The 15,013-nt window shown below is 43.2% G+C and overlaps 1 protein-coding gene across 1 annotated transcript; it reads right to left on the bottom strand.

Annotated features, from left to right (window-relative positions):
* Nucleotides 1–2,885: 2,885 nt before the first annotated feature.
* LOC142941679 (uridine-cytidine kinase-like 1) lies at nucleotides 2,886–14,610 on the bottom strand. The gene is made up of 15 exons (XM_076083694.1): nucleotides 14,478–14,610; nucleotides 13,043–13,251; nucleotides 11,495–11,601; nucleotides 11,064–11,234; nucleotides 9,965–10,036; nucleotides 9,285–9,474; nucleotides 9,043–9,104; nucleotides 7,001–7,020; nucleotides 6,354–6,452; nucleotides 6,061–6,154; nucleotides 5,888–5,950; nucleotides 5,520–5,642; nucleotides 5,257–5,364; nucleotides 4,982–5,138; nucleotides 2,886–4,654 (listed from the first exon to the last, which is right to left on the bottom strand). Exons 1-15 carry the CDS (start codon nucleotides 14,576–14,578, stop codon nucleotides 4,578–4,580), a joined length of 1,653 nt encoding a protein of 550 aa, XP_075939809.1. The 5' UTR covers nucleotides 14,579–14,610; the 3' UTR covers nucleotides 2,886–4,577.
* Between the last annotated feature and the right edge of the window lie 403 nt (nucleotides 14,611–15,013).

Below are 15,013 nucleotides of genomic sequence, written 5' to 3'. Positions count from 1 at the left end.
TAAGCTATTAGCTTTTAACTGTCAATCATGTGAACTTATGTCAGCTGTAAAAAGTCTTCTTAATTCAAGGATGGTGACACCAGCCCGGCTATTTGACTCCATCTCGCCCTTTCTCCGTCTGTACCGGCCCCCCTAAGCCACGGAGACCCCGTGGGGCCCCGTCCTGGAGAAGAAGGGTGTGTCTGCAGCGACCTGGAGCTTTCACTCCTCTCCTCTTTGTGCTCTTCCTCATCTGCTGTCAACCTAAGACAATATTTCCAAAGAATGGAGCTAGATATCGGAGAAGCGTGGATTGAATGCAGGTGAAACTGTCAGTTCACGATTCTCTGGTGATTCTTCTGCTGCCGACGCCGACACACTTTCTTCAGGATAGAAATGTCATCGTCTCATGAGTCAGAGGAATTGGGAGCTGATCCAAATTTGCGTTGCACTAACCTAAGGGCTTGTTCTGATCCATCCACAATGCAGAGAGCCACGGCCTCACACACTGAAGGTGCTTCCCAGTGTTGATTTCATCGTGAGAGGATAAAGCAGAGACCGCAGGATGTGAAGGGCGTGGGGTTCTGACAATAGGTGAAGATTCACAGCTCTTTAATAGCTGTTTAGTTTTGTTTAGTTTAAACTTGTATTTATTTGTTGATTCATTTGATTAGTTTTATTATGTATTTGTTTTACTGTAAAAAGCAACAGATATAAAACAGAGAAAAGCAACAACTCGCATTTGAGAAGCTGGAACCAACAAATGTGCGACTTAAACAAGAATCAATTATCACAGTTGATCAATTAATTAATTAATTAATTAATAATGGTCCCATCACTAAATACTATACAATCACAGGACCACATCCTGTAGCTTTCCAGACTTTACATCCCAGCATCCCAGTTGGGTTTCGTCATAGAAATACTTATGGCTGCTGAGTGTGGTCCTAAGTTGCTGTTCAGCTTTACAACATCAGGAAGATGTGGCGAGAAACAAAACAACAACAAAGGAGGAGGAGAGCAGAGCGTTTTAGAGCAAAGGATAACTGAAACCTGATCAGAGTCATCTTTGACCTGGAACTCCCGACAGAAAGCCCCGAGTGATTTGTCAGCGGCTTTAGTTCAGTCACACCATATGAATATGCTTCTCTTGCCCTCTTCACCGACTCTGACCTTTGATGTTCAGCAGCAGAGCCAATCACCAAAAGCACTAAAGACGTTTTCAATTCTCCCGTCTCAGATTCCCAGAGCAGGAATCTGATCCTGCATTACCGCATAACCCTCTGCTTTGACTCTGGAGTTTTGCCAGAGGAAGCTTTTCACAGTGTTTTTGCCATTTAACTTCAACCTCTCTGGAATTTGATACATGTTGCACTCTCTCATAAGTTTAGATGAAGCTAAACTTCAAATCACATTCATGAGACAATGTGTCTAATTTCAGATTCGATTTTAGAGGAAATGGTGCATAGTTACAAAATAATTTCACGCTCATTCATGGGCTCACTTCAAAGCTTGAAACATGAGGAGGACAAACAGCCACATGTCACCGTTGTATATGAGCAGGTTCCTCCCACACTAATATTACAAGCAGGGCTGATGTTTACTATTTTTTAAATTCAAGTATAGTATTAGGAGTGTTGCATACTGAAACGTGGGCCTAACGCGGTGCTGGACAGGTAGCTTGTGGGTTTATACTGAAAACAGCTGCTGGAAACGTTCAAAAAACACCAAACGCTCAGCAGAGTCGAGAGTTAAGTGACGAATCTCTGTGGTTTCAGCGTCGCAAGCGACACCTTTCACTTCATAAATAGTAATGTGAAAATATTGATTCGTGCAGCTTTACAAAATAATCAAGAATCCCCAAAACATTTGCAGTTAGTAACATGGAATTTAAATGCACAGCTGAATTATAATTTAAAAGCAAAGCAAGTTTATTGATAAAACTTCAGAAGACAAAGTGCAAAAGAAAGACCTTATAAAAGGACACATAAATATGATTAAAAACAGAATAGAAATAATGAAAACAAGCTAAAATAGAAGAAGAGAAGTGAGTTGTTTCTTCAGATATATGGGGCTAAAAACTGAACGCTGTTACTCTACGTTTAGCTCTGACTCTGGGGACAGAAAGCAGACCTCTTAAAGACGATGAGAGGTCTGGATTTTGGGCAAAGGGGCTGAAAAGATAATCCCAGAGTGACTTGTTGGCCTCTTGCTCTGCCTCTGCTCTGCCTTGGGCCAGTTATTCCTGCATGAGAGGTGCCATAAATCTGACATGAGCTGTGTCTTCTCTTTGAGCGGCAGCATGCGAAGACGTTCAGCTCAGGAGACAGAAATCAAGACGGCAGATATCCTCAACAACCTGACAATGAAATACTGCAGCTGTGCTTCTGTTGGAATCATTGGATTGTACCACGATGGTAACAGCAGGAAGAAGTTTGGTAACCACGTAGTGCCTCCGTGTGGTCAGACGAGTGAACAACACCATTACAATATTTCTAGACATGATCAGTCTCTGACCAGTTACTGCCTTTAACACACGAATTAAACTTACTTCTGATAGATACGTGGGAATGAATGTGGCTGCTACCGTATTTTAAAGAATGCATCTTCAGCAAAGTCAAAATAAAGGAAAGAATTTGATGTCTTTGACGACTGAGGAACAACTGATCTCCTCCTCCCCCCTCCATCTACCTCACCCCGTCTCTCTATCCACTCTTCCCATCACATTTTCTTGCTCCTCAATGGACAGCACAAAAGTAAAAGCTTTTATTTCCTACAGCCCATGAAGGCAGCATGAGGACTGCGGTGTGTGTCACTCCTGCTGTAAACAGAACATGTTGTCATCTGCTGCCCTCCTGTGGGGGAAACCCAGTACAACACATAATAATAAACACATTCACAAGATATTATAAGCTGATATTTTTATTCTGTACAAAACCAACAGATTATTCTCACAAATAACTCGTTCACTTGCCAAACACAGGTGTAACTATTAACATTGCTCGAGCACCAAAATACAACTGAGCCACTATCAGTGTTATTAGTTTCACCGATAAAACGTGTGACAAAGGTTCATCGGTCGGCACGTTGCACTTCATGTAAACCCCTTAATGTCATTAATCATTGAAGGTAAGAAGCTTCCACATAAAGAGTTAATAGTTGAGTCATACAAAATAAAGTGAGACATCCTTCTAGTAAAGTTATTAGTTGAAATGTGCCGTCAGATACAGCTGGACGTAAACATCTTTCCTCACAGTAATTATTTTTTTATACAAAAGCACAGGTGTAATTAAAAGCATTGATATTATTATTATATCATAATTAAAAGCTGTTCCATATGTTTATTAAAATACTATTCTTAAAGAATTTTATGCAACTGAAAGCCAAGATTGTACTCTTTACTCCATCATAAGTTATTCTACTGATTCAGATTATTAATACAAAATAAGAAACTAATAAATTATTATTACAGATTAAACTTCCTGGCATTGTAAATAAATAATTAGACTTAGCCCCACATGCGTTATAAGAGTGATGAACACATGAAACCTCCTTACAGTCATCTCATGTTATGCTTTTATGAAGTACTACTGTGATCTGTTCTCTCAAGTACACGGTCCAGTGAGTACTCCACCTCCGACGTCCCTCGTGTACACACTAGTGTTGGCAGAGCTGGTTTCAGGAACCACGAAACGTTTGAATGGAGTCTTGCATCACTCATGAACATTTTAAAGCGTTACGCCTGCAGAGCTTCAGTGTCATTAACATGAAAACATAATGTATTGTATTGCTGATGCAACTTGGATAAATGGGGTCGACGTACTGCAAAACAAATATCAGAAGAAGTAGAATCGCTTCAATCAACACAAATAAATAAATAAAACCATCCATAAAACAGCCGCAAAATGAGGTCACGAGTAAATATGACACACGGTGTCATCTGGTCAAAGACGCAACAAACTCATTAGCAGCTGAAGAGCGACATATTGTTTTGTAATGTAACGACGTTTGATGGTTTTTAACTCAAAAGAATGAACTTTTTTTTTGAAATAATGGACAAAGAAAGTTATTGTTTTGGTAACAAATGTGATAAAATACCATAAAACTAAAATAACCAACGATATTTGAATGTTTCCTCGTCAGTCATCGGTCCGTCTTCTTGTTCAAGTATGAATCCGTTCAGTGAAAGTTGCTGAGAAAGCGTCTTAGAGTAGAGAGCTGTAACACGAATCATTGTGAAGCTAAAGTCACAGCACACTGCTGAAACAAAGGATGAGATTGAACCTGACTGGAATGTGAAGCCGGGTACCGATCGATCGATACTGAAGTACATCTTTGTAGAACTGCTGTTAAACGTCGGGATTCAAACTGAGCGTAGCTCCAGCTAACGTTCAAACAAAGATTTAAACTTTCTGTAAACTTTGGCACCAACGGGGAATCTCCACTTAGTCTTCACTGACCGAACGCTGAACTCCACTCCGCTCATCTGAACAGGAAGCGGTTTATCACAGCGTCACATCTCTGGGCTGAAAGACGTAGACGGAGCAGCGAGGGGTGAAGGAGAGTCTTTGTGCTTCTGTAACAACCCTCCTCGCTCTTCAGGCGTCCATCCCTTCATCGCTCTCGCACCAGTCTGACGGAGCATCGGTGCCAAAGTAACGATCTCCAAAATTACCTTTGGAAACAAAGAGGAAATAAAAGCAGGTAGGTTAGGTTTTTAGTTTTGTCCTTTAGGCTTCTTCAGAGCATGAGCAGGTCCAGCAATACGTCCTGGGTCTCCAGCAGCGTGGTGTCGGCTCCCAGAGAGGAGAGGACGAGGAGGAGGAGGAGACGCTGCTGCTGCCGGGAGCTGAGCTGAAGGAGTTTCTGGTGAACCTGCATGAGTTCATCTGGTTTCACCAGAATCCGACCCGGTGGCTCCGATGACGAGCATTAAGAATAACTCTATAGAAACAGACCATCTTCATTCTACATCAGCAGATGAGGGAACAGGAAACCTCACCGATGCCTGGGATGATGTGGAACTGGTCGTTGACCTCCTTGTCCACGGCGGTGGTGATGATGCAGACTTTAGGGAAGGCGTAGGCCACCGAGTGGACGCCCATCTCCGCCATCAGCAGGGACAACAGGAAGATCTTGTCCTCTGCTACGTCGTGGTCCTTCAGAGGAGAGGATGGATATTAAAGAGTGACACCACTGAAGAAACATCTCGACTAATGAAAGCACCGGACGGTCAGCGCGTTTAGCTTTAAATGACGGCCGTAGGAGTCGACCTACGAGCAGAACTCTGACGGCCATGAGAGCAGCAGCTCCGGTGGACACGGTGCTGTCCATCAGGATGACGTAGTCCTCGCTGATGTCTTTGGGCAGACGGAGGTAGTGGAGCTAAAAGAAAGGAGACAAGACAGCACATCAACAACCACGTGAAGCACTCTAACGTTGTCTCAGTTCAACTTCATTATTATTTATTGTGAGTTTTGACTCTTTACTGAACATCTTGAGCCTTGTTGTTTAAATAAAGTGTATTATTATTGTATGACCTCTGGTTCCCCGGTGTCGTGGTTGGTCTGGATGAGGATCTTTCCCAGTCGGATGTCTTTACACACGGCCATCAGAGCCTGCTCCATCGTCTCTCCTGCTCTCAGGATAGAAACGCCCGTGATCTACAAACACACAGAACTTCAGCGTTTGGTGACGTTTACTCTGTGGTATGCAGACGAGGTTGGGACGGAAATCGATACAATAAAGTTTCTCTAGTTCATGATATTGGAGTGAAGTTGCCATTTAATATCTAAAACTTGTTTAATTTGTATTCACACTCATAAAAATACTTAAGTTGAGCTCGGTGACCACAGAGACGATATAATACTTCCTTCATTGACGACCGGGGGAACAGAAGCAGACTCACTCTTTTACCGCTCAGCCTCTTGCCGTCGTAGATGCCACCCTGAGGCGTCTCCACCGACACCGACTGGACGAAGAGGAAACAAAGAGGAACATTTAAATGTAACAATATGCAGAACAGATAATGTATTGTATTTATATTCCAACAACATTCTGCAGCAGCAGTAAATAATTGACCTTGAGAGGCAGGAAGGAGAGGGCGTGCTCTATGAGAAGCCTCATTAATCTCTTGGAGTAGAAGATAAACTCGTCTCTGTTCGTATCCTTGTTCCTACACAAACACGCAGCGGTCAGGAGCAAAGAGGAAGAAGAACATCGGTAAGAAAGCGGCAATAGTTTGAGGCGTGAAGGTCAGGATGTCTCCACCTCCGCCGCCTCGATTTATCTCCTGAACCACCCGTTGAGTTTGAGCTTCCTCTCAGTTTAAAGTAATCTCCAGAAGCTTGTGAGATGTTGCCGTGTGCTCTGACCTGATGATGGTGTGCATGCCGCGGACCTGCGGCGTGCTCTCCAACACGCTGAGGGTTTTGGGTAACGGCTGACCCTGGTGAGCCGAGGCCAGAGCCGATCTGCGAACATCAAACAGACGCAGCGTGACCGACGTGATCGGAAAAAGGAAAGCAGCAAATATCATCCTGCTGCATCTCTTCAGAGAATACGACACACGATGAGGAAGATGTTTCAGCTTCAGCAACTCTTTAAAAGACATTGTGTCCAACCACATCTGTTCAAGCGAGGGACGGCTGTACTGGAGTCGAATGTGGACGGACGACAAGGTAGAGCGATTAAAGCCCAAGAAAACGCTAGTTATATGAAATATTTAGACATCTCGGTGGCTTTTCAGGAGCATAAACTGTGTACACAAAGTAACCGGAGTTATTCAAATTCTTCAGCTGAAATCAGTTTGCTGCATGCTCTGTCCCTCCAGTGAAATAAACAAAGCATGCTTCTGCTTTAACAGCCAGGATTGCTAATGAGTTTAATGCTTTCCTGCAAAAACATCCTCAGTGCTTCACGAAAGGCGTCGCGAGAGAACAAACACGTCGGCCTTTGGGTTCATTATGCAGAGTCTGTTTGAACAAAACGACAGTAAGAGGATGCACAAGGCGAGCCTCACATATCCCAGCGGAGCGTCCTCTGAAGAAGGTGGCAGATATTCATTTGAGGAGATTTAGAGGGAAGAAGAAAGACAAGAATATAAGAGAAAGAACAGCGTTAGAGCAATGAAACAGCTGCACTGCATCACAGCTGTGCAACACTGAACACATGCTTTCTGGTTCAGCTATTCACTTTGTCTTACGAGTGGTTCATTCATTCACTAGAAGCACTACAGTCGCTCTTTACCGCCTCCGTTCCTGCGTTTAACACGCCGACCTAAAAGAGTTCATCTCTCTGTGTCTCTGAACTGTGTGCAAGTCTTCAGCCTCTTCTTCAGAACACCAGCATGTTGTATTTAAATGGTTCCGTGTTGCACATTTCACCAGGACGTGAGTGCGTTATTCAGGTGTTACAGTATGTTTCTTCCCAGCAGAGGGCAGAGCGCTGCACCAGTTGATCTTCACACTGCCGTTGTGATGTTTGAAAAGGAAACTATTTGAAAATGTCTTCTTAACTTGAGGACAAAGCAGGATTTGGGGTTTTATTTTATACTTCTTGGAGGGATATTTTTGTCATTAACGAAATGGTATGAACATGGGAATGGCCGTCATATACTTCCATTACAATGTTCTAAGCCCTTATACGCGTCATCATTTATTTAAATTTATTCATGAACAGAGATGATCAATCTTGTACGTGCAGATGTTAACCAGAACAATCTGATTGATTTGTTTGTTCATCAGTCAAAACAAATATTAATTTGTTATCGTCTTCAGATGAAGTGCGGTTGAAAAGAGGATGAAAGCAGAGAGGGAAAAGGAATGAGAAGATCTAACAATAATAATAATAATAACAATAAAGCAACAGTCGTACCTCACAGTGATCTCACGCTGAAAGGTTACACAGCATTCAGCCGGGGGGGGGGGGGGGGGGGAGTTGTGCACAAACGGTGAGACATAAGAAAAAACAACATCATGACATCAATCTGTAACATAAACCTCACAAAATAAAGCCAAACATTTATATAAAATAAACGATAAAATGAATGATTTCTAACACAGAGTCTCTGTGAGGCTGAGTGTGGATCTAGATGCTAAACAGTTATGATGTTTACTGTGTTCACCGTCTTAGTTTAGCATGTTAGCATTTGCTAATTAGCTCTAAACACAGCGGAGGCTGATGAATCATTAGTCTTTAGTTTTGCAGGTATTTTAAACTGAAGTATTGGAAAAGTTTGACCTGATGTTGGTGCAAGAGTTAAAAGTCTTCACTTTGTGGATGATTTTATAAAAACAGGAGAGAGAGACAGACAAAAATTCAAAGTGTTATCTTCATACTTTGCTATCGTCCTCTTTAGTGGTTATTTAAAACGTTTATTTTGTATTAGTATTGATAGAACATCTTGTCATTAGTAGTTTAAATGACGTATTGTGTGTTTAGAGCTGTTAGGAAGTTAAACACGTCCTAATTCATTCTCAGACATCTATTTTATATCGCTGTGAAAACATCTTCAAACTGTATTTTTCAAGATTACATTTGAACACATCACGATAACGTTCAACCAGCTCATTGTTACTGAGCAGAGCCTGAAGGCATCATAATGGATGAAATGATTCTATGGTTCACGTGAACAGCGGACGGGATCCGTCCGTTGCACCACTAATGTGTGTTCTACTAGCGGAGGTGAATGAATATGTCGAAGGTGGAACAGATCACAGCTCTGTACAGGTCATAAAGCCGGCTGACAGGACGGAGAGGAAGGACGGAGGACAGCTCTCTTCACGGGGTTATTAATCTCGGGTTCCTCCGTCTCACCAGGTTCACTGGGGATAAGGAGACGGGGAGCTCTCGAGAACGACTACCGATGAAATCTCATCATTTTGAAGGATATTCTACAGCTCGTTGTGCTCCATTACCACCTGAATTGTGAGAACATGGTAAGAACCAAATGGTTGACTCCAGTTTTAAAGCTGCAGGACACAGCAGGAAGTGATCAGAGACGACGTCAGTGCACCGAATCCTGCCCAGAGGCTCGTCTCACGTGTCTACTAGAATCGTTACCTTCTCCAGCTGACTGTGGACGTGCTGAACAATCAAATCCAGGGCGACAAAGTTTTCTCCACCTGGAAATAAGTTTAAGACACAAAAAGGACAAGAAGTTACAGATCATTCGAAGCCTCGGCTCACCGGGATTAATCACCGTGTAAAGTGTAGATGTGATTAAAATGTCTTCACAGAGGGATTGTTGGCATAGACGTATTAAAAAGTAGTTCCGTTACATCTCTAGTAAATAAACCACTGACCTCGGGGCACCACGATGTCAGCCAACTGCACCGTGGGTTCGATGTACTGCTCGAACGCCGGCTTCACGAACTTATTGTACAGTTTGATGATGCCGCTGATGTTCCGCCCGCGCTGTGAAATGTCCCTCTTCAGCCTCCGTATCAGGCGGATGTCAGAATCCGTGTCCACGAACACCTTCATGTCCAGCAGCTGGCAGACAGGAAGGGAAACGAGGGGAATCAGTCTAATTGATGTGTGATTCATACACACAGCACCATGTGTCTGTAGTACGCAGCATCTCACTCTCTCAAACCACACCGCTCCGTTAGTGAATCACATTCGCAGCAATAATTGACTTAAATTACAAGAATTATATTTAAAAGACGATTAATCAGCGCAGACAACGGCTGTAATTAACTGAGTCAGACAGTAATCAACTACAGCGCCCGGTCTCAGGGAAGGCTGTGAGTCTTATCACCATGGTCTCTCTCTCTCTCTCTCTCTCTCTCTCTCTCTCTCTCTCTCTCTCTCTCTCTCTCTCTCTCTCTCTCTCTCTCTCTCTCTCTCTCTCTCTCTCTCTCTCTCTCTCTCTCTCTCTCTCTCTCTCTCTCTCTCTCTCTCTCTCTCTCTCTCTCTCTCTCTCTCTCTCTCTCTCTCGGATGTTGCCACCTGTCTGTAAGCAGAGAGAAGTTATTCTTACCTTCAGCAGCTCCTTGTTGGCAAAAGCCAGGATGCCCTCAAAGATGACAACATTAGCCCCGTACACCGTTTTCTGTCAAGAGGAACAAATTTTTAAAAAAAAGGAACAGGTTCACATTCATCCAAATCTAAAACAATGCTCACACGCCCATTCATACAGGCTCTCATCATCCCTCCTGTTCACAGCTATCTGATAAACCTCATCGTCAACCAGCTTTACTACCACAAGGGAGAGAGAGTGTGTGTGTGTGTGTGAGAGATTAATCACTGTCTCAATCAAAGACAAAATGGTGCAGAGTATATCACAATCCCATTACCTTCCTCTGACCAGCTCCATGCTGAAGTCAATGGACTGGACACTTTGGTATTGATTTTTGTTTTTAAAACAGAGAGAGAGGAAACAAAGAGAGAGACACAGACAGAGCTAGAGAGAGAGACAGAGAGAGAGAGACAGAGGTGACCTCTATTTTTACAGAAATATAAAGAAGTAGTAAAACTCTTCTTCATGTGTAGAAACACACACACAGCCTGAAGCAGCCTCCGGCCTCCTCGGAGGGCCTGAGGCTTAATTACATCCAGGCGGGTACAAAAGGTTCATAAGATGATGTCACAGGTACCCGTGGGAGATTCCCCGTGAGCTGTTGATCCTTTCAGCCATGAAATTACATCGCAAAGAAAGGGAGAGGAGATGCCAGAGTGCGACGCGGCCGCATTGATCCTTCACAAAGCTTTCGGGAGGAGATCTGTGCTCCTCGGTCCTGTACACTAAATCCTTAATAATTAGCTAATTAGCAGGCATCTCAATTGGCTTCAGCTAAAACGACTAATACCTCCCTGGAGGGGAGGTATTAGTGATTTGTACATTTATCCTGTAAACTACAAAAAAAGAAGGAAAAAGGTGTTTTTATTTTGGTGACGATAGATTAAGCTCTACTATTCTCTCTAATACGTCTAAAGGTTTACACTTGAATTGTAATTTCTGTTGATTTTGAAGGTTTTTTTAGTTGCTTACCTGCGGACTTGGAACGATATTGATCAACCAAATAACCAACAAACGGGCCAGTAACAGTAAAGTAGAGTTGGTTAACACGGTTTCTCACCCATTCTTTGCGTCTGCAGTGGGACGTGAAGTCGTAAACCGGCACTTTGATGCTCTTCCCTTTCTTCAGCTTCCTGAGGACGGTGACCAGCAGCTCGAAGTCGAAGGCGTCAGGGTGATCGAAGTTATACTCGCTTCTGGCCGCCAGCTCCTGCTCTTCTTTATTCAACACCTGACACACAAACGGAAAGCAAATGTTCAGCACTACAGGTTTTACACACTACGCTGGGATCAGCACCAATGATCCACGTGGAGGGAGAGAGAGGCGTGATATTTAATCTACACATCGTTTAAACATTAAAGATAATTAACATGTAAACACCGGGCGTAAAATGCCGAGCAAGCAATGTGAAATATTACTGAATTGATCGACTAAGCGGCGGCTGGAACACTCTCAATCGAAGCTCTTATTTATGTTCTAGAGTGCTTCACCTTGTAGAAAGAGTCCATGGAGAGCAGGACCACCCAGGGGACGTCCAGCGCTTCGATGATCTTATTGGCTACCGTTGTTTTACCAGAAGCACTTCCTCCACACAGACCTCCAGGAGAGAAACACAAAGAAACAAAGACCTGAGGAGACGCAGTCAAACCAGAAGTCAAACCACATGTTGTGACTGATCCAGAAGTTTCCGTCTAGTTTCCGATAAAAAATACTTCCAACGTCGTATCGCAATGATGTTTTTGATAAATGTGGATATAAATGACTAAGTGTGTAAGAGGAAATAATAGAACAGCTACAAGGGTCTGGTTAAAAAAACCAAAATGTCGTCACTTTACTGTCATGAAGGCTTCAAAAGCAGGAAGACACGTCTGCGATATTAGAGTTTACGAGAACGGGACACAAACAAACGGACGGACAGACGGACAAATCGTCGCCGGCATGGAGGAATAAAATGTCTGGAGCCTCGAGTCGCTCACTCGACCTCCTGAGTCAAAGGGAACTGGGCCAAGACTACATGCTGGATGGCAAGGAGGTGAAGAACTGGATGCATTTGCTGCCAACGGTTGTGTGTGTGTGTGTGTGAACAGAAATAGCCTACAGAGCTACTTCTGTGGTATAAACAACTCTTGGTGAAGTGTTGGAATGTTTTTTTTTTTGCTCAGATAAGACCCATCAAGCTCAAAACTGCTGACTGGGACACTGAGGCTCCTCATTCCTACGAATGATTACAGCTTCAGAGCGGCCGTAGAAATACCGGGTCTGACTTTAAAAATCATGTTTTTAAAAAATCCTATTAACTGTGTTCATATAGATTCAGTGTAAGTGACACGTTTTATCACCCGGCTGGTTTTAGATAAAACAGACTTTTCTATGAGCAATAAAACCAGAAAACTGGTCTCTATGACGTGTCACTGTGTCTGCGTCCTTCTCTTCTCAAGCTGCTCCTTTAACCGATCCTCAATGACTACGTTTATTATCATAAATATTTCAATATTCTGAATTTGATGCGGGTCATGTAAGCAGCATATATGTTGGATATTCAGACATTGGCCTTAGTCCGAATGAAGAACCTTTTTTATATCCCCAAAATGACACCATTTATCATATCCAGGAGCTGTAAAAACAGAAGTTCTGGCTGTGATAAATAGTGTTGTGTTGGCAGCGCTCTGTGCGTCGTTATTATCGTTAACCATTTAAAATGCTTAGCAGGAATATAGTCCTGTTATATATTCGGTGTACGTAGGCGTCGTGTTTTTCATCAAGGCTCTAATGAGTTCCACAGTCACACCGTCGGGTCCTTTTATCGACTCCAGTACAGCCGAGCGTGAAATTGTAACCGGCCACCGCGGCTCATTGACAATAACAGATCACCCACTAAAGACATCGTCCACGTCTCCCTCCACGTATCCCCACTCATGCCGACCTGATGTGTTTAACCACGGACCATCAGCTCTGTGAATGTCAAACAAAAACACACGCACACACACACACACACACACAGTAGAGCAGAAGTAGGTGGCAGTTGGCTGATTGCTCACCGATAACGAAGGCCTCTGTGAAGGTGGTCCCGGTGACGTTGTACCAGGGCGGTCTGCCGGCCGTGTAGATGGTCCGTTTGTCCGTCCTCAGCAGCGGAGGCTCGGTCTTGGACTGGCTCGTGGTCCGTTTTCTTGGCGATAAAGACGGCGTCAACGGGCAGCGGGGGACGCGGTCTGAGACGCCATCCAGGGAATCATCTCCACTCCCACTGGAGACAGACGGGAAGACAACAGGGGCCGAGATCAGACAGCAGCACCTCGACTGTTTTCTTTCAAACTATAGTTTTCTGTATTTGCCATCAGAACTGCCTTTAAGCTCATAGATGGCCCCGTGCTGCTGCTCCGTATACAGGCAATTAGGTTGTTGTGTGGTACCTGCAGGCTCCACAAAGCTGAGTGTAAGACAGGTCATACATTTAAAAGTAGACCACACATAGCCAAAGTTACGAGGCTATAAATGAGCCGAAAATTGGCTTCATCGAGACGTAACGTTCTAAAATAATCAGCCTCAATTTGATCATTTATTCATATTTGTGGAGCTGCAGATACGCTACTGTCCTGCAGAGAGACGAGAGGGAGACGATGCTCTCTGGTGTCTCTCTCTCTCTCTCTCTCCACAGTGAGGTCTCTGCTGTCGGTGTGGTTGAGGGGGAGGAAGGGGGAACTCTCCGACTCTCCCCAGGAAATCACACCGCCGCCCTGGACGCAGCGAGGCACAAGGTGAGGCCACCGTTCACATGAGTAAGGCTGTCATCACTTGGCGAGGGACGAGATGATCTCACTAACCTCGCTGTGTATCTGGTGAAAGTACATCTTATAATCTGGAGGTTCACTGTTGCCTTGCTTATCCATAAACATCTTATAAAGGTGCCAACAAACAGTTGTTTGTATGCATGGTTTAAGGACTTCTATGGTCTTCTATGGTCTGACTATATATAGTAAAATCATTTTATTTATGTATTAGTTTATTTTCACCTCTGTTGATTTTACTAATATATATATATATATGTATTTTAGTTTATATGTTATCTCTATTTGTTGATTTTAATAAATTATTTTACTAAATATATATTTATTTGTTTCTGTTTTTGTTATTATTGTCTTTTGCTGCTTTGTCTGTCAAAGCACTTTGTAAAGTCTGTATTTAAACGTGCTATATAAATCAAGTTATTATTATTATTATTATTAGTTATGCCGTATTTAACAGGCCACGTTGCAACGCAGTAAAAAATAATGTCAGGCCTATTACAAACGTTTGCCAACAACCTAAAATGCAAATTTCGTTTTTTGTACACAGAAGTCTGGCGTGACGTGATCCACGCTCGAAGCTAGCTCCATTAGCATGAAGCTAGCATGAAGCCGCTATCACTGCGCTGTTCTGACTCTTGAGCCCGCAGACATTTTAAAAACTGTATTCGTTTATTTATTTTGTAACCTGTCGGATGTTGACACGGACCCGTCCGCCTCCATCACTCCTCCGCCGGTCTGCTGCTGGTCGTCCGGTTTAACGGTACAGTCGCTGCTTGTTGTCTCCATCGCGTCGTTCTCTTGTTCAGCGCGGGCCGCGCGTAAAACCAAAACACGGAGAACGTGATGACGTCACGAGAGCGTAAACTGCTGCTGTGTTTAAGGTCATCGGAAAAATGCCACTCACTCCTACTTAACAATACTTTTTTAGATAGATAGATAGATAGATAGATAGATAGATAGATAGATAGATGGATCTTTTTTCTTGCTTTGTATATTTTAGTACAGTTTGTTGGCTGCATGAACATGATTATTATTTAATCGCTTCAGATGGTCATATATCTGTCTATTCATTTTAACCCTATGTGTGTAACATAGTTGAAAAGTTCCAGGTTAAATCCCGCTAAATGGGGAAACTACGCCACCTGCTGTAATAAATGTGCAACTGCACTGAGTAGTAGAAGCAAAGCATTATGGGTAATCCTCAAAGCAACAGATGATTTG

This window comes from Anarhichas minor, unplaced genomic scaffold (assembly GCF_050575085.1).
Source record: "Anarhichas minor isolate MPS153535 unplaced genomic scaffold, ASM5057508v1 ptg000136l, whole genome shotgun sequence".
In the NCBI taxonomy this organism is placed as follows: Eukaryota; Metazoa; Chordata; class Actinopteri; order Perciformes; family Anarhichadidae; genus Anarhichas; species Anarhichas minor.
This window is presented reverse-complemented; position numbering and strand designations above follow the sequence as displayed.

What these genes read in the sequence shown, in the direction of transcription:
- LOC142941679 (XM_076083694.1), bottom strand. Translation starts at nt 14,578, where the DNA reads ATGGAGACAACAAGCAGCGACTGTACCGTTAAACCGGACGACCAGCAG. An exon ending in TCCACAGTCAGCTGGAGAAG is followed by an intron (nt 7,021 to 9,042) that starts GTAACGATTCTA and finishes CACCTTCTTCAG; the next exon opens with AGGACGCTCCGCTGGGATAT. An exon ending in AGGACGCTCCGCTGGGATAT is followed by an intron (nt 6,453 to 7,000) that starts GTGAGGCTCGCC and finishes TGATGTTCGCAG; the next exon opens with ATCGGCTCTGGCCTCGGCTC.